We start from the raw sequence: 24,447 nt of genomic DNA, 5'->3' as shown, positions 1-24,447 counted from the left end.
ACCTTCATTGCCTTGGATTTTCCCCCCCAGAGCTTAGAATAGTGCTTGGCACATAGTAAGCGTTTAACAAATGCCAACATTATTATTATTATTATTAGTAGTAGTAGTAGTAGTAGTAGTAGTAGTAGTATTAAAGATGATGTGAGTAGTAGCCGCATGGTCTAAGGCTGGGAGTCAGAGTACCTCAGTTTTAATCTGACTCTGCCACTGCCTGCTGAGAGATCTCAACAAGTCATTTAACCTCTCTGGGCCCCAGTTACCTCACCTGCAAAATGGGGATTAAGAACTATTCTCCTTCCTACTTAGACTGTTAGGTGGTTTATCTTGTAATCTAATCACACTTAGAACTGTGTTTGGCACGTAGTAATTGCTAAATGGATACCCCAATCATTATTTTGTGCTGCTGTATCTGGGCCAAAATACACTTCTGCCTCCTGTCACCCCATCATATTATACTTTTTCTGGAGATGCGTTATAGCTCTTCACCAGAAAACCCCCAACAATAATAGCAGACTCAGAAGATGCTCAGTTTGGGATGTTGACTTTTCACCATTCTTCACTCTCACAGGAAGCTCATGACATCGCCCAGACCATGTCTAACAACACGAAGGTGGCAGAATTCCTTCTCCTGGGATTCTCTGACATCCGGGAGTTGCAGCTGATCCACACTGCACTTCTCCTCCTGGTCTATCTAGCAGCCCTGATTGGGAATGTCCTCATCATTGTCGTCACCACCCTTGACCAGCACTTGCATGTCCCCATGTACTTCTTCATCAAGAACCTGTCCATTCTAGACCTCAGCTACATCTCTGTCACAGTCCCTAAATCCGTCTTCAATTCCCTCACAAATATCAACTCCATTTCTCTGCTGGGCTGCGCTGCCCAGGTATTCTTCGTATTTTTATTCGGTGGATCAGAGTTGGCCCTGCTCACGGTGATGTCCCACGACCGCTATGTTGCCATCTGCCGCCCCCTGCACTATGAGGAAATCATGCCCCATGGGGCCTGTGTACGTATGTTGGCTGCCTCTTGGTTCAGCAGCTGTTTGAATGCCATCATGTACACAGCCAGCACCTTCTCTCTATCCTTCTGTGGCCCCAACACTGTCCACCAGATCTTCTGCGATGGTCCCCAGTTGCTAAGACTTGCATGTTCCACTGACCATGTCCCAGAAGATGTGAGTTTAGTCACCAGCATCTGCTTAGGTTTCTTCTGTTTCGTGCTCATCGTGGGCTCCTACGTCCGCATCTTCTCAGCCGTGCTGAGGATAACGTCAGTGGAGGGACGCTCCAAAGCCTTCTCCACCTGTGTACCCCACCTGGTTGTAGTCGCTCTGTATGTCACGTCTGCCGTGTCTGCCTACCTAAAGCCGATATCCGACTCTCCCTCTGAACTAGACCTGCTGGTGTCTGTGTGCTATGCAGTGGTGCCCCCTACTGTTAATCCCCTCATCTACAGCCTGAGGAACAGGGACATGAAGGCAGCGATGGGAAGGCTGCTATGGCCAAAGCATCTCACAAAGGAGAAAATATCTATTGGATAAAAAGTCCTTTTCCATGGACTGCAGTGACCATGGCTCTGACTTAACCAGTCTTCACTCCAGAATGGTTTTACCTCATCAGTGTCTGGGTGACTAAGTGGAAACAGCACTAGCCTGGGAGTTAGAGAACCTGGATTCTAGTCCTGGGTCTGCCACTGTCAGTGTGACATTGGAAAAGTCAGTAAAACTTTCTGTGCCTCTGTTTCCTTTTCTGTACAATGGGGATGAAATACCCATTCTCTCTCCTACTTTGATTGAGTGTCTAGGTAGGGTAAGTACTCCGTTCCCGAGAGGCCCGCCCGCCATCACACCGCGAGGCCTTGCTGCTCCCGGAAGGATCCTCTCCTCAGAGCGCCGCCATTGACGCCCGGGACTCCGTTCCCGAGAGGCCCGGCCGCCCACCCACCCGCCATCTCAGCGCCCCCACGGACGCCCCCCCCTGCTTCCACCCCCCCACTTAGGAGGCCTTCCGTAAAGTGCCCCCCATCCCCCCCACTTCCCGGTCCGGTCCTGACTGACTCTCCCCCCGCCCGCCCCCAGGTAAAAAGCCCTTGTTAGCACCTTGTTAACACCATGTTAGCACCATGTTACATGTTGCATTAACGACAACCTCATTCACACCTACTCAGCCCTCCCATGCTAGTTGACTGTTCGCTCCCCTCCCCAGGTATCTCTGCTCCCTGACCCCCCTTAACTGGCCCACCCTACTCCAGCTCTTAATAGTTTGTATCTGCTCTCTGTGGCATCATTATCTGCCAATTCTATTATTGCCATAGCATACTGATTGCTTAACTACACCCTGTGATGCCATCACCTACTTTTATCATTGCTACTGTTTTATTGCTTCTGCATCTCAATTGTTAACCCCCCGCTGTACTGTCACTCGCCCTGCTGACCTCACCATGAACTTTCAGTTCCCTTGCTCCCAACTGCCATTACCATTCCTCACCTTCCCCTTCCCCTCTCCCACCCAGCTGTTTCCCTCCCTCTCACCCACCAAGACCGCTCCCCCTCACCCCCTACCAAGGATTCCTCTGTACCAGCGCAGGTCCTCCGCTTCTCCCTCCCGGCCCCCTTCCTCCCCTTCTCCCCGCCCCCACCCTATCCCAGTTCTCCTTTCCCATCGCCACCCCCCCTTCCCACTCTCCCCGCCCAGGCCCCCGCCAACTCATCCCAATCCAAACCCTCCCCACCCCTCGCACCCTTCCCCCTCCCTCCCCACCCTCGACAGCTGCTGCCAAGTGTGGCCTCTGGAACCCCCGCTCCGTTTTAAGTAAGACCCCTTTCATCCTGGACCTTTTCCTTTCCAGTTCTCTACTCTTCCTCGCCCTAACTGAAACATGGCTGTCGCCGGACGACACAGTCTCTTCTGCTGCTCTCTGCAGTGCAGGCCTCTTCTTCTCCCACTCCCCCAGACTCACCGGAAAAGGAGGAGGTGTCGGTTTCCTTCTCGCCCCCCAATGTCGCTTTCGCACTATCCCTCCTCCCCCTTCCCTTTCCTTCCCTTCCTTTGAAGCCCACATTATTCGCCTCTACCACCCCCTCCAGATTCTTGTAGCCGTCATCTACCGCCCTCCCGGCCCCACTTCCAACTTCTTTAACGACTTTGACCCCTTCCTCACCTTCCTTCTCTCCTTCTCCATGCCCACTCTGATCCTCGGAGACTTCAATATCCACATGGATATCCCTAACGACTCCTCTGCCGCCCGCCTTCTATCTCTCCTTGACACTGCCAACCTCTTCCTCCACCCCACCTCGCCCACTCACCAACTTGGTCATACCCTCGACCTCATCATCTCCTACCGCTGCACTGTGTCCACCCTCACCAACTCTGTAATCCCTCTCTCTGATCATAATCTTCTCACCTGCCTCCTCACTCACACTCCTTTCCCCTGTAAATCCGTATTACTCCCTCACAGAGATCTCCGCTCTCTGGACCCCACCCATCTTTCGGAGCGCCTCACACCCCACCTCGCCGCCCTCCCCTCTCTACCCAGTCTTGATGATCAGATTACTGCTCTCAACTCTACCCTTTCTACTCAGCTAGATTCACTCGCTCCCCTTTCCCTTCGCCGCTCTCGCACCACTAACCCACAGCCCTGGATCACTGCCACTGTCCGCCTCCTTCGCTCTTATGCTCGAGCTGCCGAACGCTGCTGGCGAAAGTCTAAACACCATGCCAACCTCGTTCACTTCAAGTTTATCCTTTCCTGCCTTAACTCAGCCCTCTCTTCTGCCAAACAAAACTATTTCTCCTCCCTTATTGACACCCGTGCCCATCACCCCCGCCAGCTCTTCCGTACATTCAACTCCCTTCTCAGGCCACCGGTTCCTCCCCCTCCTCCTTCCCTCACCCCAAACGATCTGGCCTCCTACTTCATTAACAAAATTAAATCCATCAGGTCCGACCTCCCCAAAGTCTCTTCCCCCCTTTCTCCATGCCCCCGGCTCTCAACACTCTCTGCTACTCTCCCATCCTTCCCAGCAGTATCCTCAGAGGAACTCTCCTCCCTCCTCTCAAGTGCTACTCCGGCCACCTGTGCTTCTGACCCCATTCCCTCTCATCTTATGAAATCTCTCGCTCCATCCCTTCTCCCCTCCTTAACTTCCATCTTCAACCGCTCACTCTCCACTGGTTCCTTCCCCTCTGCCTTCAAACATGCCCATGTCTCTCCCATCCTAAAAAAACCCTCTCTTGACCCCACCTCACCTTCTAGTTATCGTCCCATATCCCTCATACCATTCCTTTCCAAACTCCTTGAACGGGTTGTCTCTACGCGCTGCCTAGAATTCCTCAATAACAACTCTCTCCTCGACCCCCTCCAGTCTGGCTTCCGTCCCCTTCATTCCACGGAAACTGCCCTCTCCAAGGTCACCAATGACCTCCTGCTTGCCAAATCCAACGGCTCATACTCTGTCCTAATCCTCCTCGACCTCTCAGCTGCCTTTGACACTGTGGTCCACCCCCTTCTCCTCAACACGCTATCTGACCTTGGCTTCACAGACTCCGTCCTCTCCTGGTTCTCCTTTTATCTCTCCGGTCGTTCTTTCTCAGTCTCTTTTGCAGGCTCCTCCTCCCCCTCCCATCCTCTTACTGTGGGGGTTCCCCAAGGTTCAGTGCTTGGTCCCCTTCTGTTCTCAATCTACACGCACTCCCTTGGTGACCTTATTCACTCCCACGGCTTCCACTATCATCTCTACACTGATGACACCCAGATCTACATCTCTGCCCCTGCTCTCTCCCCCTCCCTCCAGGCTCGCATCTCCTCCTGCCTTCAGGACATCTCCATCTGGATGTCTGCCAGCCACCTAAAGCTCAACATGTCGAAGAATGAGCTCCTTGTCTTCCCTCCCAAACCTTGTCCTCTCCCTGACTTTCCCATCTCTGTTGACGGCACTACCATCCTTCCCGTCTCACAAGCCCGCAACCTTGGTGTCATCCTCGACTCCGCTCTCTCATTCACCCCTCACATCCAAGCCGTCACCAAAACCTGCCGGTCTCAGCTCCGCAACATTGCCAAGATCCGCCCTTTCCTCTCCATCCCAACCACTACCCTGCTCATTCAAGCTCTCATCCTATCCCGTCTGGACTACTGCACCAGCCTTCTCTCTGATCTCCCATCCTCGTGTCTCTCTCCACTTCAATCCATACTTCATGCTGCTGCCCGGATTATCTTTGTCCAGAAACGCTCTGGGCATATTACTCCCCTCCTCAAAAATCTCCAGTGGCTACCAATCAATCTGCACATCAGGCAGAAACTCCTCACCCTGGGCTTCAAGGCTCTCCATCACCTCGCCCCCTCCTACCTCACCTCCCTTCTCTCCTTCTACTGCCCACCCCGCAACCTCCGCTCCTCCACCGCTGATCTCCTCACTGTACCTCGTTCTCGCCTCTCCCGCCATCGACCCCCGGCCCACGTCATCCCCCGGGCCTGGAATGCCCTCCCTCTGCCCATCCGCCAAGCTAGCTCACTTCCTCCCTTCAAGGCCCTGCTGAGAGCTCACCTCCTCCAGGAGGCCTTCCCAGACTGAGCCCCTTCCCTCCTCTCCCCCTCGTCCCCCTCTCCATCCCCCCATCTTACCTCCTTCCCTTCCCCACAGCACCTGTATATATGTATATATGGTTGTACATATTTTTTACTCTATTTATTTATTTATTTATTTATTTTACTTGTACATTTCTATCCTATTTATTTTATTTTGTTGGTATGTTTGGTTCTGTTCTCTGTCTCCCCCTTTTAGACTGTGAGCCCACTGTTGGGTAGGGACTGTCTCTATGTGTTGCCAATTTGTACTTCCCAAGCGCTTAGTACAGTGCTCTGCACATAGTATGCGCTCAATAAATACGATTGATTGATTGATTGATTGATTGTGTTTGATCCCAAGAAACAATATTTAATACAGTACTTGGCATATGGTAAGGGCTTAACAGATATCACGATTGTTAGTATCATTATGAAGCTTGAAATCTTGACCAGTGGCCATGAACGTTCCAAGGAGGGGTCCAGGAAAACCACAAACTACGATTCTTACACACTTCATTCCTTACTACAGTGAGAGACATCTTTGTTTCCCCCTCCACTCGTCTCACATTCCCCCATTTACACTGCCTCCTTCCCACTTCCCCCTTTTCATTATTTTCCTCTCAAACGAAGAGTGAGCAGTCAGTCTGAAGCACAAATGGAGGGTTTGGGGAAAAATAGGGAGAGAATTTTCAAGATATGAGATGAATTGGGAAAATGTGAAATAGCTCTCATTGTTTGTTGTTGTTAGAATGTAAACACCTGGTGGGCAGATGACATATCTCTCCCTTCTGTTTAGCTTTCCAAATGCTTCATACTGTACAGTGGAGCTACTGGAACCTCAATAAATACCATTCCAAATCAATCAATGGCATTTACTAAGTGCTTACTGTGTGAGGAGCACTGAACCAAGTGCTTGGGAGACTACGGTATGATAGCATCGGTAGACACAATCGCTTGCCTGGAAGACTCACAATCTTAGTGGAATGAATCAAATTAAGAAGGTCCAACTGCTCATACCCAGAAGAGAATTGATTAATCATTCAGGTGTATGTATTGACTCCTTGCTGTATGCTTAGCACTTACCAGTCACTTGAGTTGGTACAATAAAATATAGTTGTAAACATGATCTGAGAGGTCTGACTCACAGACGGAGTAGTCTGTGAGACTCAGATAGTCAGACAGAAATACTGTCTGACTCATGGCAGCTTATTAATTACTGGTGGTAGGATTGAGTTCCTTGAGGTCAGGGATCATGTTTATAAACCCCGAACACATTTTCCTATCTGGACATTGATAAACCCAATTATTGTCTCACTGCAATCGACCCTGCAATTTACCATCTCTCTGTGCTGAATTTTCTGGTATGAGGATATTCTCACTAGCACAAATCAGCCACTATCCTCCCCATGGCCCTACTGAGAATTTCATGTGACAGTCTGATTTTCCAACTCCAGTCTGTCTGTTCAGGCATGAAAACGACAACTGTGTCATTTCTCTATTGTGTGACTGTTGTTGTCCTGTGTTATCTGTTTCTTGTTGAACTTTGCTACCCTTGGCTTCCTCAGGTTCAGGCTCTGTGACAAATAGGGCAGCCTTGGGCTGTATCCTGTGGGGACAACAATGGTGTCCGCCCACCCCAGGTGCCAAGAAGCCCAGCACTGAGAGCCTCTGCTGCCATGGGGCATCCTCGGGTTGTCACAGCAGTTTGTTCCCTGCTCCCTCCTTTTCTCCTTTCCAAACCACAGTCTGAAGTAAGCTCCTGTGCCCTGCAGCACACTGAGGACCTTGCTGTCTGCTGTTATCATGGGATGAATGAAGAGAGAAAGTCAGGATGTCATAAAAGGGAAATGGAAAAGAGGAAAGGAGAGCTTAGTCAGGGAAAGCCTCTTGGAGGAGATGTGCTTTCCATAAGGCTTTGAAGGTGGAGAGAGTAATCTTTCGTCTGATATGAGGAGGAAGGGAATGTCAGGCCAGAGGTAGGACATGGGAAAGACGCTGGTGTTTGGATAGATGAGGTCATGGTACAGTGAGAAGATTAACATTAAAGGAGCAGAGTGAGTGGGCTGGGTTGTAGTAGGAGAGTAGCAAAGTCAGGTAGCATGGGGCAAGGTGATAGAGTGCTTTAAAATCTATGGTGAGGAGTTCTGTTTGATGCAGAGGTGGATAGAAGACCATTGGAGTTTCTTGAAGAGTGGGGAAACATGGGCTAAACATTTTGTAGAAAGGTTATCTGAGCAGCAGAGTAAAGTATGAACTGGAGTGGAGAGAGACAGGAGGCCAGGAGGTCAGCATGGAGGCTGAACCAGTAATCAAGACGGGGTAGGATAAGTGATTGGATTAATGTGGTAGTAGTTTCATTGGAGAGGAAAGGGTAGCTTTTAGCCATGTTTTGAAGATATAATCGACAGGCTTTAGTAATGGATTGGAATATTTGAGTTGAATGAGAGAGGAGTCAAGGATAATGTCAAGGTTAACTTGTCACTTAAGAGGCTTTGAAATACAGGCACAGTGATCTAAAGAGGATCTAAATCTGAAAACTGTGTAGGAGGATGTCCTCATAAATCAATCCATCGATCCACCAAACCTACTAGTTGACAATTTACTGTGGTCAGAGCACTGGACTAAGTACAGGAAGAGTACAACAGATTTAATAGATATAATACCTGACCCCAAGGGGCTTTCAGTATTTCAGGGAAGAGTCTTGGCACCTCCTTGCCATACTTTTGCTAGGCTTGTGTCTGTTGAGTTGGCTTCGAAGTGCTGAAGTATTACGTTATCACGGTCAGTCTGAGACAGAGGGGAAGCCAGAACCAATTCCTCACTGGTTGTGCCCTGGGAATAGCCCCATCTCTGAAACCAGGTGGCCTGCCCCATTGGCCCAGGCCTGAACTCTGGAGACCCTTTGGGACTTGTACAGCTCCCGCTTCTGGGACTTTGTGGTGGACAAGGCTGTGCCAGTCACAGAGCAGTCCAGCCCCAGGACAGAATCTATGGAGTTTAAAATCAAAATTATTTTACAATTAGCAAACCTCCACAAGATGCGATCGATGGCCTGCAGACCCACAGGATGAGGAGAGCAGCAAGGGCTACTAAGCAGGAACTCACCCCAGATCAGTGACATCCTCCTGAAATGTATAGAGATGATCAAGCACTAGCTCCAAACATGATACTAAATGATGAGCTAAACACAAGTTATCAATACGATGAGGGTAGAGACCACCCTCTGGTCCTCAGTAGGGGAAATTAGGGCTTGAGAGGGGAAGGCCTCTTGGAAGAGATGCGATTATTATAAGGCTCTGAAGATAGGAAGAGAGATAGTCTGCCAGATATGAACAGGGAAAAAGTTTCAAGCTAGAGACAGGATGTAGGCAAGTGGTCAGAGGTGAGGTAGACAACATCTAGGTAGGATGAGTAGATTGCCATTAGAGTAGTGATGAGTGCGGCCTGGGTTGTAGTGGGTAATCAGCCAAGTAAGATATGAAGGACCAGGCCGACTGAGAATTTAAAAGGTGAGAGCAAGACATTTCTATTCGTTATGGAGGTGGATGGTCAACCACTGGAGATTTTAGAGGAATGCAGAGATCAATAAATCGAGTAATCAATCAATCATATTTATTAAACCTTTACTGTGTGCAAAGGAATTTATTAATCATTTAGGAGGGTACAATATAACACTAAGTAGACATATCCCCAGCCCACAATGAGCTTACAGTCTGGAAAGGAAGTCAAACAGTAATAGAAATAAATGAATTACAGATATGTACATAATTGCTGTGGGGCAGATGGAGAGGTGAAGAGAGAGTACAAATCTTAGTGCATGGGTGATGCAGAGGGAGTGGGAGAAGAGGAAATGAAGGTTTAGTTAGGGAAGACCTTTCGGAGGTGGTGTGCTTGTGATAAGGCTTTGAAGGTGGGGAGGATGATCATCTGTCAGATAAGAAGAGTAAGGGCACTCGAGGTCAGAGGTATGATGTGGGTGAGAGTTTGGAAGTGAGGTAAATAAGATTGAGGTGCAATGAGTAGGTTGACATTCGATGAGTGAAATGTATGGGCTGTGTTGTAGTAAGAAATCGGGAGGATAAGTAGGAGGAGGCAAGGCAGTCGAGAGCTGTAAAGCCAATGGTGAAAGATTCAGTTTGATGCAGATGTTCATGGGAAAGCACTGGAGGTTCCTAAGGGGTGGGGAGATGTGGACTGAACATTGTTGTAGAAAAATGATCCAGTCATCACAAAGACAGGAGGCAGCAAGGTCAGCCAGGAGGCTGCTGCAGTCATCAAGTCAGACTACGATAAGTGCTTAGACCAACATAGCAGCAATTTGGTTGGAGAGTTAAGGATGGGTTTCAGTGGTGCTGTGAAGGTAACACCAACAGGATTTGGTGACATATTGAATATGTGGTTTATAGGAGTGATATGTCGATGATAATGGAAAGAATACACTTTTGTGAGACAAGGAGGATAGTGTTGTTTTCTTCAGTTATCCTAAAGAAAGGGGGAGGACAGAGTCTGGGGCAGAAGATGGGGAGTTCTGTTTTGGGCTTGTTAACTTTGAGGTGACAACAGGAAATCCAAACAGAAATGTCTTGAAGGCAAGAGAAATTATGAGACTGCTCAGAAGGAGAGAGTCGGCTGGAGAGGTAGTGTAGGGAATCATCCATGTAGAGAAGGTAGTTGAAGTCATGGGAGAAAATGAAATGTCCAAGAGAATGGGGGTATCTGGAGAATAGAAGGGGATCTAGAACCTATCCTTGAGGGACTCCCACATTTAGAAGGTGGGAGGCAGAGGAGCCTGTGAAAGAGATCAGAAAGGAGCAGAAAACTAGTAGAGGACAGTGTCAGTGAAGCCGAGGTAGGATAAAGTTTCCAGAAGAAGTCAGTGGTCAGCAGTTTTGAAGGTAGCTGAGATGTTAAGGATAATTAGGATGGAGGTCATTGGATTGGGCAAAAGGAAATCACTGGCGACCTTAGAGAAGGAAGTTTCAGCAGAACAAAGGGTGCAGAAACCATATTGGATTGAATCAAGGACAGAATTGGAGGAGAAGAAATGGACAACTTGTTCAAGGAATTTGGAGAGGAATGGTCAGAGGAAGATAGGACAATAGTTGGTGGTAGTTGTGAGGACAAAGAGGGTTTTTTTTAAGATAGGGGATACATGAGCATGTTTACAAGCAATGTAGAAGAAGCCACTAGGAGGTGAATGGTATAAGATGGGGTCAAATGCACTGGTGGAGAGTGTAGATTTTGGGAGGAGGCCTAGTCTTTACCATGATCCCTGTCAATGAAGGGCAGTGAATGACATTGCGGGAGGCTGCAGCAAATACGTACTGACTCACTGACATGGAAGTATATCTGGATTCTACCTGGAATGCCATCTCAATCTATTGTATTTATTAGATGCTTTTTGGTGCAGAGCACTGTACTAAGCACTGGGAATAGCACAATACAATAGCATAGGTGGATATGATCCCTTCCTTTAAGGGGTTTATAGACTAGTAGGAGAGACAAGCATTAAAATAAATGACATATAGGGGAAGCAGCAGAGTATAAGGCTATGGACAGAGTGCTGTGCGATTGGAAGTAGGGTGAATATCAATGTCCTTAAAGGATACAGACCCTAATGTTTAGATCAATCAACAAAGAAACAAATATTAGTGAGCACTTCCTACCTGCAGAGCACTGTACTAAGTGCTTGGAAAATTACAGCCCAAATTAACACTGCACTCACAGAGTCATCTTAGTGACTTTGGGCAAGTCACTTAGCTTCTCTGTGCCTCAGTTACCTAATATGTAAAAACGGGGATTAAAACTGTGAGTCCCAAGTGGGACAACCTGATTACCTGCATCTACCCCAGTGCTTAGAACAGCGCTTGGCACATAGTAATCACTTAACAAATACCATTAAAAAAAGAGCCAACATACTATTTGGGGAGACAGGCATTTAAATTAATTGCAGGTAGTGGAAGTGGCAGAAAATAAAGATATGACATCAATGCTCTGTGTCTGGGCATGGAGTGAGAACAAACATTCTCAAAGTGTACAGTACTGATTTAAGTGTATACATGACATAGAAGAGAGGGCCAAAGAGTGGGGAAATGAGAGTATACTTAGTGGCGGCTACTTGGAGGATGTGTGATTTAGTAGGACTTTTGAAGATGCTGTGAGTAGGATAGTCACTACAGTAGCTGCATGGCCTATTAGAAAACTACATGGCTGGGATTCAGAGGACCTCTGTTTTAACCTGACTCTGCCACTTGCCTGCTGGGTGATCTTAGCAAGTCATTTAACCTCTATGGGCCCCAGCTTCCTCACCTGTAAAATGGGGATGAAGAACTGTTCTCCCTTCTACTTCTATTGTGAGGTGCTGTTAATCTTGTATCTGCACCAGCACTTAAAACGGTGTTTGACACATAGTAAGTGCTTAGCAGATACCCCAGTTATCATTTTTTGCTGTTGTATATGGGTCAAAGTGCGCTCCTGCTTCCTGTCACCCTATCACATTATTGATTTTCTTGAGATTGGTTATAGCTCTTCTCCAGAAAACCCAAAAACACTAATAGCAGACTCAGAAGATGCTCAGTTTGGGATGTTGACTTTACTCAATTCTTCACTCTCCAAGGCAGCTCATGACATCTCCCAGACCATGTCTAGCATTACGACGGTGACAGAATTCCTCCTTCTCGGATTCTCTGACAACCGGTCGTTGCAGCTGATCCACATTGCACCATTCCTCCTGGTCAATCTGGCAGCCTTGATGAGGAATCTCCTCACCATTACCGTCACCACCCTTGACTGGCACTTTCGCACCCCCATGTACTTCTTCTACCTGTTGTTCATACACCTTGGCTACATCTCCATCACAGTCCCCAAATCCATCTTCAATTCCCTAACGAATGTCAACTCCATCTCTCTGCTGGGCTATGCTACACAGGTATTCCTCGTATTTTTTATTCGCTGGAACAGAGATGACCCTGCTCACGGTGATGTCCCACGACCGCTATGTTGCCATCTGCTGCCCCCTGCACTATGAGATCATCATGCCCCACGGGGCATGTTGGCTGCCTCTTGGTTCAGCAGCTGTTTGAGTGCCATCATGTATGCAACCAGCACCTTCTCTCTATCCTTCTGCGGCCCCAACACTGTCCACCAGGTCTTAATAATAATAATAATGGCATTTATTAAGCACTTACTATGTGCAAAGCACTGTTCTAAGCGCTGAGGAGGTTACAAGGTGATCAAATTGTCCCATGTGCGGCTCACAGTCTTCATCCCCATTTTACAGATGAGCTAACGGAGGCACAGAGAAGTTAAGTGACTTGCCCAAAGTCACACAGCTGACAATTGGTGGAGCCGGGGTTTGAACCCATGACCTCTGACCCCAAAGCCCAGCCTCTTTCCACTGAGCCACGCTGCTTCTCTTCTGCGATGGTGCCCAGTTGCTAAGACTTGCATGTTTCACTGACCATGTCCCATTAGATGTGAGTTTAGCCATAACCATCTGCTTAGCTTTCTTCTTCTTCGTGCTCATCATGGACTCCTACGTCCGCATTTTCTCAGTCGTGCTGAGGGTGCCGTCAGCGGAGGGCAGCCCCAAGGCATTCTCCACGTGCCTACCCCACCTAGTCGTCGTCACTCTGTTCCTCACGCTTGGTTTCTCTGCCTACCTAAATCCAATATCAGACTCTCCCTCTGCACTGGACCTGCTGCTGTCTGTGTTCTATGCTGTGGCGCCTCCTACCCTTAATCCCCTCATCTACAGCCTGAGGAACTGGGACATGAAGGCATCGATGGGAAGGCTGCTATGGCCAAAACATTTCCCAGCGGAGAAACCATCTATCGGATAAAATGTCCTCTCAATGGACTGCCCTGACCATGGTTCTGACTTAACCAGTCTTCACTCCAGAATGGTTTTACCTCAGCATTGTTTGGGTGACCTAGTGGAAAGAGTACTGACCTGGGAGTCCGAGGACCCGGATTCTAGTCCTGGGTTTGCCACTGTCTGTAGTGTGACTTTGGAAAAGTCAGTAAAACTTTCTGGGCCTCTCTTCACTTCTGTTGAAAACTGGGATAAAATGGTCATTCTCTCTCCTACTTTGGCTGGGAGCCTATGTGGGGTTAGGACTGTGTTTGTATCCAACCAACTATATCTAATGTAGTGCTTGGCATATGGTAGTGCTTCACAGATATCACGATTATTATTATCATTATGAAGCTTGAAATATTGACCAGTGATGATGAATGTTCCCTGGAGGGTCCAGGAAAAACACAAAATACAATTCTTATGCACTCCATGGCTTTCTACAGTGAGAGACATCTTGGTTTCCCTTCTCCTCTCTTCTCTCCTTCCCCCAATTACACTGCCTCCCTCCCACTTCCCTCTTTTCTTTATTTTCCTCTCAAACGAAGAGTGAGCAGTCAGACAGAAGCACAAATGGAGGGTTTGCTGAAAAATGGGGAGAGAATTCTCAAAACATGAGATGGAGTGGGAAAATCTACAAGAGATCTCTTTCTGTTTGTTGTTGTTGGAGTGTAAACTCCTAGTTGGCAGATGACATAAATCTCCTTTCTGTTAACTTTCCAAATGTTTCATATTGTGCATTGCAGCAAGTGAGACCTCAATAAAGACCATTCCAAATCAATCAGTGATATTTATTAGGTGATTACAGTGTGAGGAGCACTGTACCAAGTGGTTGGGAGAGTAAAGTAAAACAGCATCCGTCGACACAACCCCTTGCCTAGGATAACTTACAATCGTAGTGGAATGAATCAAATTAAGAAGCTCCAACTGATCTTACCCAGAAGAGATTTGATCAGTCATTCAGTGATATTTATTGACTCCTTATTGTGTGCTGAGCACTTACTCATCACCTGGGTGGGTCCAATAAAATATAGTTGGTAAACATGATCTCTGGGTTCTGTCTCACAAACGTCATGGCAGTTTATTAATTTCTGGTGGTAAAATTGAGCTCCTTGAGGTCAGGGGTCGTGTTCATGAACTAAGAACACTTTGTCCCATATGGACATTGATAACCCCACTATTTTCTCACTGCAATCGACACTGCAATTTACCATCTTTCTGTGCTGAGTTTTCTAGTATGAGGAAATCCTCACTAGCACAAATCGGCCTCCATCCTCCGCATGGCCCTACAGAGAATTTCATGTTAGGGTGTGGTTTTCGAACTCCAGTCCGTCCATGTGTTAAAAGGACAACTGTGTCATTTCTAATAATAATAATAATAATAATAATAATAATAATAGCAATTATTAAGCGCTAACTACGTGCCAAACACTTTTCTAAGCGCTGAGGAGGTTACAAGATGATCAGGTTGTCCCACGTGGGGCTTACAGTCTTAATCTCCATTTTACAGATGAGGTAACGGAGGCACAGAGAAGTTAAGTAACGTGCTAAAAGTCACACAGCTGATAAGTGGCCGAGCTGGGATTTGAACCCGTGATCTCTGACTCCAGAACCCATGCTCTGTCCACTGAGCCATGCTGTTTCTCAATTCTCTATTTGTCCTATATGTCCTATTTCTTCTCAGTTTCTCTATTGCATGACTGTGGTTGTCCTGTATTTATCTGTTTCTTGTTACTCTCTGCTACCCTTGGCTTCCTCAGGTTCAGGCTCCGTGACAAAGAGGATAGCCTTGGGTTGTTTCCTGTGGAGACAGCAATGGTGCTTGCCCACCCCAGGTGCCAAGGAGTCCAGCGCCGAGAGCTTCTGTTGAACTGGGGCGTCCCTGGGTTGCCAAAGCAGTTTCTTTCCTGCTCCCTCTTTTTCTCCTTTCCAAACCGCAGCCTGAGTTGAGCTCCTGTGCCCTGCAGCACACACGGAGAACCATGCTGTCTGCTGCTATCACGGGATGAATGAAGGGAACAAGTCAGGATGTCATAGGAGACAAAGGGAGAAGAGGAAAGGGGGGTTTAGTCAGGGAAGGCCTCTTGGAGGAGATGTGCCCTCAATAAGACTTTGAAGATGGAGAGAGTTATTTTCTGTCTCATATGAGGAGGAAGGCCATTCCAGACCAGAGGTAGGACATGGCAAGATGTGAGGGGTGTGATATTTGAGAACAAGGTACAGTGATAAGGTTAGCATTAAAAGAACAAACTGTGTGGGCTGGGTTGTAGTAGGAACGTAGTAAAGTCAGGTAGGAGGGTTCAAGGTGATTGAGTGCTTTATATCTATGGTGAGGAGTTTCTGTTTGATCCGGAGGTTGCTAGGCAACCATTGGAGTGTTTTGAGGAGTGGGGAAACATGAACTAAACATTTTTGTACAAAAATGATAAGTGATTAGGTTGATGTGGGAGCAGTTTGGGTGGAGAGGAAAGGGTAGATTTTAGCAATGTCATGAAGGTGGAATCGACAGGATTTAGTGTTGGATTGTAATATTTGGGTTAAATGAAAGAGAGGAGTCAAGGATAAAGCCAAGGTTTACTTGTCAGTGAAGGTCTAAATAGAGGCACAATGATCTAGAGAGAATCTGCATCTGAAACTGTTTGTGTACGAGGATGTCCTCAAAAATCAATCAGTCAATCCATCAAACCTACTAGTTGACCATTTACTGTGGGCAGAACACTGTACTAAGCACTGGAAAAGTACAATGGAGTTAATAGAAATGATCCCTCACCCCAAGGGGCTTTCAGTATGGTAGGGAAGAGTCATGGTCCCTCCTGGCCATACTTTTGCCAGGCTTGTATCTGCTGGGTTGGCTTCAGGGTGCTGGGTTGGCTTCACGTTATCAACAATCTGAGACTGAGGAGAAGCCAGAACCAACTACTCCCTGGTTGTGCCCTGGGACTAGCACCATCTCTGAAACTAGGAGGCCTGTCCCATTGGCCCGGACCTGAACTCTGGAGACCCTCTGGGACTTGTGCAGCTCCCTCTTCTGGGACTTTGCGGTGGACAAGGCTGTGCCAGTCATAGAACAGTCCAGTCTCAGGAGAGAATCTATGGTGCTTAAAATCAAACTTATTTTACAGTTAGTGAACCTCCACAAGATGCAATCATTGGTCTGCAGACCCACAGGATAAGGAGAGCAGCAGGGGCAATCAGGCACGAACCCACCCCAGGTCAGTGAGTTCCTCCTGAAATGCATGGAGTTGATCAAGCACTCACTCCAAACACGATGCTTAATGCTTAACTAAACACAAGTTATCAATAAGATGTGGGGAGAGACCCCCCTCTGGCCCTCAGTAAGGGAAATGATGTTTAGATCTGGGAAGGTTCTCTCAGAAGAGATGTGATTCTCATAAGGCTTTGAAGATAAAGAGAGTGATAGCCTACCAGATATGAACAGGAAAAGAGTCCCAGGGTAGAGGCAGGATGTAGGCAAGTGGTCAGAGGTGAGGTAGATAAGATCGAGACACAATGAGTAGGTTGGCATTAGAGTAGCAAAGCATGTGGCCTGGGTTGTAGTTGGGAATCAGCCAGGTAAGATATGAAGGGCCGGGCCGATTCAGAATTAAAAAGCTGAGAGCAAAGTATTTCCATTCGATGTGGAGGTGGACGGGCAACCACTGGGTATTTGTGATGACTGGAGAGGCCAATCAATTTATTAATCAATCAGTCATATCTATTAAACACTGTGTGCAAAGGACTGTACTAATCATTTGGGAGAGTACAAAATAACAATAAAGAGACACATCTCCAGCCCACAACTAGCTTACAGTCTGGAGAGGGAGATGGACATTAACAGAAAGAAATAAATTACAGATAAGTACATAGGTGCTGTGGGTCTGATGCGGAGGTGAAGAGAGGATACAAATCCAAGTGCAAGGGTAATGCAGAGGGAGTTGGAGAAGAGGAGATGAAGGCTTAGTTAAGGAAGACATCTTGGAGGAGATGTGTTTGCGATAAGACTTTGAAGGTGGGGAGGATGATCGTCTGTCTGATATGAAGAGTAAGGGCACGCCAGGTCAGAGGTACGATATGGGTGAGAGGTTGTCAGTGAAGTATATGAGATTGAGGTTCAGTGAGTAGGTTAACATTAGAGGAGTGAACTGTGCAGTCTGGGCTGTAGTAGGAAATCAGGGAGGTAAGGTAGGAGGGGGCAAAGCGATTGAGCTCTGTAAAGCCAATGGTAAAAGTTTCTGTTTGATGCCGAGGTTCATGGGAAACCACTGGAGGTTCCCAAGGAGTGGGGAGATGTGGACTGAACATTTTTCTAGAGAAACGATCCGGTCAAAAGAGTGAAGTATGAACTGGACTGGGGAAAGACAGGAGGCAGCAAGGTCAGTCAGGAGGCTGCTGCAGTCATCGTCAGATTACAATAAGAGCTTAGGTAAACATAGCAGCAATTTGCCTGGAGAATTAAGGATGGGTTTCAGTGGTGTTGTGAAAGTAAAACCAACAGGATTTCGTGACACTGAATATGTAGGTTAAATTTGAGAGATATCGATGATAATGGCATGAGTACACATTTGTGAGACAAGGAGGATAGTGTTGTTGTCTTCAGTGATCCTCAAGACATGGGGAGGACAGAGTCTGGGGCAGAAGATGAGAAGTTCTGTTTTGTGCTTGTTAACTATGAGGTGACAACAAGAAATCCAAATAGAAATGTCTTGAAAGCAAGAGTAAATATGAGATTGCTGAGAAGGAAAGAGTCAGGGCTGGAGAGGTAAATTAGGGAATCATCCATGTAGAGAAGGTAGCTGAAGTCATGGGAGCAAATGAATTGTCCAAGGGAGTGGGTGTATCTGTAGAATAAAAGGGGTTCGGAACCGATCCTTGAGGGACTCCCATATTTAGAGGGTGGAAGGTAGAGGAGCTTGTGAATGAAATCTCAAAGGGGCTGAAAACTAGGAGAGGACAGTGTCAGTGAAGCCAAAGTTGGGTAATGTTTCAACAAGAAGGGGGTGGTCGTCAGTGTTGAGGGCAGCTGAGAGATCAAGGATGATTAGGATGGAGGCCTTTGGATTTGGCAAATGGAGATCACTGGTGACCTTAGAGAAGGAAGTTTCAGCGGAGCAAAGGGGGCAAGAAACCAGATTGGAGTGAATCAAGGAGAAGAAGCAGACAACCTGCTCAAGAAGTTTGGAAAGGAATGGTAAGAGGGAGATAGGACAATAGCTGGTGGTAGTTGCGGGGACAAAGAGGATTTCTTAAAGATAGGGGATACGTGAGCATGTTTGCAAGCAATGTAGAATCAATCAATCAATCAATCGTATTTACTGAGCACTTACTGTGTGCAGAGCACTGTACTAAGCGCTTAAGAAGCCACTGGAAAGTGAATGGTGGAAGATTGGGTCAGAAGCATTGGAGGAGGGTGTAGATTTTGAAAGGATGTCTACTCTTTACCATGATCCCTGTCAATGAAGAACAGTGGATGACCTTGTGGGAGGGTGCAGTAAATACCTGCTGACGCACTCGCATGGAAATATATCTGGATTCTATCTGGAATCATATCTCAATCAATTCCATTTATTAAGTGGTTTTTGGTGTAGAGTGCTGTACTAAGCACTGAGAATAGCACAATACAATAGCGTAGGTAGACATGATCCCTTCCATTAAGGGGTTTGTAGAAAAGTAGGAGAGACAAACATTAAAATAAATTACAGATAGGGGAAGCAGCAGAGTATAAGGTTATAGACAAAGGGCTGTGTGATTGGGAGTGGGCTGAATATCAAAGTTCTTAAAGGACACGGACTCTAAGGCTTAGATCAGTCAATAAAGAAATGATACTAACTGAGCACTTACTACATGCAGAGCACTGTACTAAGTGCTTGGAAGATTACAGCACAAATAACCACTGCCCTCAAGGAGCTCGGCCACTTGTTAGCTTTGAGACTTGGGCAAGTCACTTAACTTCCCTGTGCCTCAGTTATCTCATCTGTAAGAAAAGGGATTAAAACCGTGAGCCCCATGTGGGACAACCTGATTACCTCGCATCTACCCCAGCACTCAGAGCAGTACTTGGCATGTCGTAATCGCTTAACAAATACCATTTTAAAAAAGAGCTAGCAATACTATTTGGGGAGACAGGCATTACAATAAATTACAAGTAGTGGAAGTGACAGCAAATAAAGATATGGACATAGGTGCTGTGTGTCTGTGAAGGCCAATAGATTGGGGAAATGAGAGTATAATCAGAGGAGGCTACTTGGAGGAGATGTGATTCAGCAGGGTTTCTGAAGATGCTGTGAGTAGCAAACACATGGCCTAGGGCTGGGAATCAGAGGACCTCAGTTTTACCATGACTCTTCCACTGCCTGCTGAGTGATCTTAGCAAGTCAATTCAATTCTATGGGCCACAGTTTCCTCACCTGATGTGGGGATTAAGAACTGTTCTCCAGCCTACTTAGATGGTGTGGTGCTGTTTATCTCGTATCTACCATTTCACACAAAGTATGTGCTAAACAGATACCCCAATTTTTATTTTTTGCTGTTGTATCTGGGCCAAAATGCAATCCTGCCTCTTGTCACCCCATCACACTATTAATTTTCTTGAGATTGGTTACAGCTCTTCTCCAGAAAACCCTCAACACTATTAGCAGACTCAGAAGATGCTCTTTTTGAGATGTTGACTTTTCCCCATTCTTCACTCTCACAGGTAGCTCATTACATCTCCCAGACCATGTCTAACATCACGACGGTGACAGAATTCCTCCTACTGGGATTCTCCAACATCCACACTGCACTGGTCCTCCTGGTCTATCTGGCAGCCCTGATGGGGAATCTCCTCATCATTGCCATCACCACCCATGACCGGCACTTGCACATCCCCCTGTACTTCTTCCTCAAGAACCTGTCCATCCTTGACCTCAGCTACATCTCCGTCACAGTCCCCAAATCAGTCTTCAATTCCCTCACAAATGTCAACTCCATCTCTCTGCTGGGCTGCGCTGCCCAGGTATGTCTCGTATTTTTACTCGCTGGATCAGAGGTGGCCCTGCTCACGGTGATGTCCCATGACCGCTGTGTCGCCATCTGCCGTGCCCTGCACTATGAGATCATCAGGCACCACGGGGCCTGTGTACGTATGTTGGCTGCCTCTTGGTTTAGCAGTTGTTTGAATGCTATCATGTATACAGCCAGCACCTTCTCTCTATCGTTCTGTGGCCCCAGCACTGTCCACCAGTTCTTCTGCGAAGTTCCCCAGTTGTTAAGACTTGCATGTTCTACTGACCATGTCCCACATGATGTGAGTTTAGCCATCAGCATCTGCTTAGCTTTATTCTGCTTCGTGCTCATCATGAGCTCCTACATCCGCATCTTCTCAGCTGTCCTGAGGATGCCTTCAGCGGCCCTCCACAGAGGGCCGCTCCAAAGCCTTCTCCACCTGCCTTCCCCACCTGGTCGTCATCACTCTGTTCGTCACGTCTGGCACCTCTGCCTACCTAAAGCCAGTATCAGACTCTCCCTCTGCACTGGACCTGCTGGTGTCTGTGTTCTATGCTGTGGTGCCCCCTACCCTTAATCCCCTCATCTACAGCCTGAGGAACCGGGACATGAAGGCAGCGATGGGAAGGCTGCTATGGCCAAAACATCTCACAAAGGAGAAAGTATCTATCGGATAAAAGGTCCTTCTCCACAGACTGTCCAGACCACAGACTGCTCTGACATAACCGGTATTCACTCCAGAATGCTTTTACCTCAACGGTGTCTGTGTGACCAAGTGGAAAGAGCACTGGACGGTGAGTCAGAGGACTTGGGTTCTAGTCCTGGTTCTGCCACTGTCTGTAGTGTGACATTGGAAAAGGCAGTAAAACTTTCTGTGCCTCTATTTCCTTTTCTGTACAATGGGGATGAAATACCTATTCTCTCTCCTACTTAGACTTGGAGCCTATGTAGGGTAAGGACTGAGTTTGAACCCAACAAACTATATCTAATGCAGTGCTTGGCATATGATAAGTGCTTAGCAGATATCACGATTATTATTATCATTATGAAGCTTGAAATCTTGACCAGTGGCCAGGTACACTCCATGGAGGGGTCCAGAAGAACCACAGACTACAATTCTTATGCACTCCATGCCTTACTACAGTGAGAGACATCTTTGTTTCCCTTCTCCTTTCTTCTCTCCTTCCCCCATTTACACTGCCTCCCTCCCACTTACCCCTTCCTTAATTTTCCTCTCAAACGAAGAGTGAGCAGTCAGTATGAAGCACAAATGGAGCATTTGGGGAAAAACGGGGAGAGAATTCTCAAGACATGAGGTGGAGTGGGAAAATCTGGAATAGGTCTCTTTCTGTTTCTTGTTGTTAGAGTGTAAAATCCTGGTTGGCAGATGACATATCTCTCCCTTCTGTTTACCTTTCCCAGTGCTTCATACGGTGCATTGCAGCTAGTGGGAACTCAATAAATACAATTCCCAATCAATCAATGGTATTTATTAAGTGCTTACTGTGTGAGGAGCACTGTACTAAGTACTTGGGAGAGTACAGTATAATAGCATCGGTAGACACAATCCCTTGCCATGGAAGGCTCACAATCTTGGTGGAATGAATCAAATTAAGAAGCTCCAACTGCTCTTAGAAGATATTTGATCAATCATTCAGTGGTTTCTATTGACTTCTTACTGTGTGTGTTGAGGACTTGGGAGGATACAATAAAATCTAGTTGGTAAATATGAGCTCTGGGGTCTGACTCACAGAACTCATGGTGATTTATTAATTACTCGAGGTAAGATTGAGCTCCTTGAGGTCAGGGGCCGTGCTTATGAAATCTGAACACATTGTCCTATCTGGACCTTGATAAATCCAACTATTCTCTCACTGCAATCGACCCTGTAATTTATCATCTCTCTGTTCTGAATATTCTAGTATGAGGATATCCTCAATAGCACAGATCAGCCACTATCCTCCCCATGGCCCTACTGAGAATTTCAGGTTACAGTATGGTTTCCAACTCCGGTTTTTTTTGTCCAGGTGTGAAAAGGACAACTGTGTCATTTTTCTATTGCGTGACTATTGTTGTCCTGTATTTATGTGTTTCCTGTTTCTCTGTGTTACGCTTGGCTTCCTCAGGTTCAGGCTCTGTGACAAAGAGGGGAGGCTTGGGCTGTTTCCTATGGAGACAACACTGGTGTCCGTCCACACCAGGTGACAATGAGTCCAGCACTGAGAGTCTCTGCTCCCATGGGGCATCCTCGGTTTGCCACAGCAGTTTGTTCCTGGCTGCCTCCTTTTCTCCTTTCCAATCCGCAGTCTGACTTGAGCTCTTGTTCCCTGCAGCACACACCGAGAACCATGCTGTCTACTGTTATCATGGGATGAATGAAGGGAGTAGGTCAGGGTGTCATAGAAGAGAAAGGGAGAAGAGGAAAGGAGGGCTTAGTCAGGGAAAGCCTCTTGGAGGCGATGTGCCTACAATAAGGCTTTGAAGGTGGAGAGAGTAATTTTCTGTCTGATACGAGGAGGAAGGGCATGTCAGGTCAGAGGTAGGACATAGACAAGACACTGGTGATAGGATAGATGAGTTCATGGTACAGTGTGATGGTTAACATTAGAGGAGCTGAGTGGACTGGGTTGTAGTAGGAGAGTAGCAAAGTCAGGTAGAAGGGGGCAAGGTCATTGTGAGTGCTTTAAAACCTATGAGGAGGAGTTTTGTTTAATGCAGAGGTGGATAGGTGACCACTGGAGTTTCGAGAGGAGTGGGGAAACGTGGACTAAACAGTTTTGTAGAAATATGATCTGAACAGAAGAGTAAAGTGTGAACTGGAGTGTGGAGAGACAGGAGGCCAGGAGGTCAGCAAGGAGGCTGACATAGTAATCACGGCGAGGTAGGAGAAGTGAAGGATTACTGTAGTCGTAGTTTCGATAGGGAGGGAAGGGCAGATTTTAGCTTTGTCGTGAAGATGGAATCGACAGAATTTACTGATGGATTGGAATATATGGGTTGAATGAGAGAGAGGGGAGTCAGGTATAATGCCAAAGGTTCCTTGTCAGTGAAGAGGGGTTCAAAATACAGGCACAGTGATCTAGAGAGGATCTGCATCTGAAAACTGTTTGTGTAGGAGGATGTCTGCATAAATCAATCCATCGATCCATCAAACCTATTAGTTCACCATTTACTGTGGGCAGAACACTGAACTAAGCACTGGAAGGGTACAACAGGGTTAACAGATATAATCCCTGACTCCAAGGGGCTTTCAGTATCATCATCATCATCATCATCATCATCAATCGTATTTATTGAGCGCTTACTATGTGCAGAGCACTGTACTAAGCGCTTGGGAAGTACAAATTGGCAACATATAGAGACAGTCTCTACCCAACAGTGGGCTCACAGTCTAAAAGGGGGAGTCACAGCCCTTCCTTGCCATACTTTTGCCAGGCTTGTCTCTGTTGAGTTGGCTTCGAGGTGCTGAAGCATTACGTTATGATGGTCAATCTGAGACTGAGGAGAAACAGAACCAATTCCTCCCTAGTTGTGTCCTGGGAATTGCCCCATCTCTGAAACAAGGTGGCCTGCCCCATTGGCCTGGACCTGAACTCTAAAGACCCTTTGGGACATGTGCAGCTCCCACTTCTGGGACTTTGCAGTGGACAAGGCTGTGCCAGTCACAGAACAGTGCAGCCCCAGGAGAGAATCTGTGGTGATTAAAATCAAAATTTTTTTAACAGTTAGAGAAACCTCACAAGATGCGATCGATGGCCTGCAGACTGACAGGATGAGGAAAGTAGCAGGGGCAATTAAGCACGAACCCACCCAGGTCAGTGGGTTCCTCCTGAAATTCATGAGGATGATCAAGCACTCACTCCAAACACGATGCTTAAATGCAGAGCTAAACACAAGTTATTAATACGATGTTTGGAGAGACCACCCTCTGGTCCTCAGTAGGGGAAATTAGGGCATGAGAGGGGCAGAACTCTTAGAAGAGATGTGATTCTTATAAGGCTTTGAAGATAGGGAGATAGTCTGCCAGATATGAACAGGGAAAGAGT

The 24,447-nt window shown here is 47.0% G+C and overlaps 1 protein-coding gene and 1 pseudogene across 1 annotated transcript; both read left to right on the top strand.

Annotated features, from left to right (window-relative positions):
* The first annotated feature begins 991 nt into the window (after window positions 1-991).
* LOC119941542 (olfactory receptor 14K1-like) lies at window positions 992-20,115 on the top strand. Its single transcript, XM_038762045.1, has 4 exons — window positions 992-1,438; window positions 12,272-12,365; window positions 13,039-13,168; window positions 20,112-20,115. Exons 1-4 carry the CDS (start codon window positions 992-994, stop codon window positions 20,113-20,115), a joined length of 675 nt encoding a protein of 224 aa, XP_038617973.1.
* A 419-nt stretch (window positions 20,116-20,534) lies between these two features.
* LOC119940432 lies at window positions 20,535-20,970 on the top strand (annotated as a pseudogene).
* The last annotated feature ends 3,477 nt before the right edge of the window (window positions 20,971-24,447 follow it).

Source organism: Tachyglossus aculeatus, chromosome 2 (genome assembly GCF_015852505.1).
Source record: "Tachyglossus aculeatus isolate mTacAcu1 chromosome 2, mTacAcu1.pri, whole genome shotgun sequence".
NCBI lineage: Eukaryota > Metazoa > Chordata > Mammalia > Monotremata > Tachyglossidae > Tachyglossus > Tachyglossus aculeatus.
The sequence above is the reverse complement of the archived record's forward strand: the minus strand, read 5'-3'. Positions and strand labels throughout refer to the sequence as shown.

Excerpts from the sequence above, each read along its gene's own strand:
- LOC119941542 (XM_038762045.1), top strand. The coding sequence starts at position 992 with ATGCCCCATGGGGCCTGTGTACGTATGTTGGCTGCCTCTTGGTTCAGC. Across the intron at positions 1,439-12,271 it reads ATGCAGTGGTGCCCCCTACT|CTGATCCACATTGCACCATT; the intron begins GTTAATCCCCTC and ends CGGTCGTTGCAG. Across the intron at positions 12,366-13,038 it reads CACCCTTGACTGGCACTTTC|ATGTGAGTTTAGCCATAACC; the intron begins GCACCCCCATGT and ends ATGTCCCATTAG.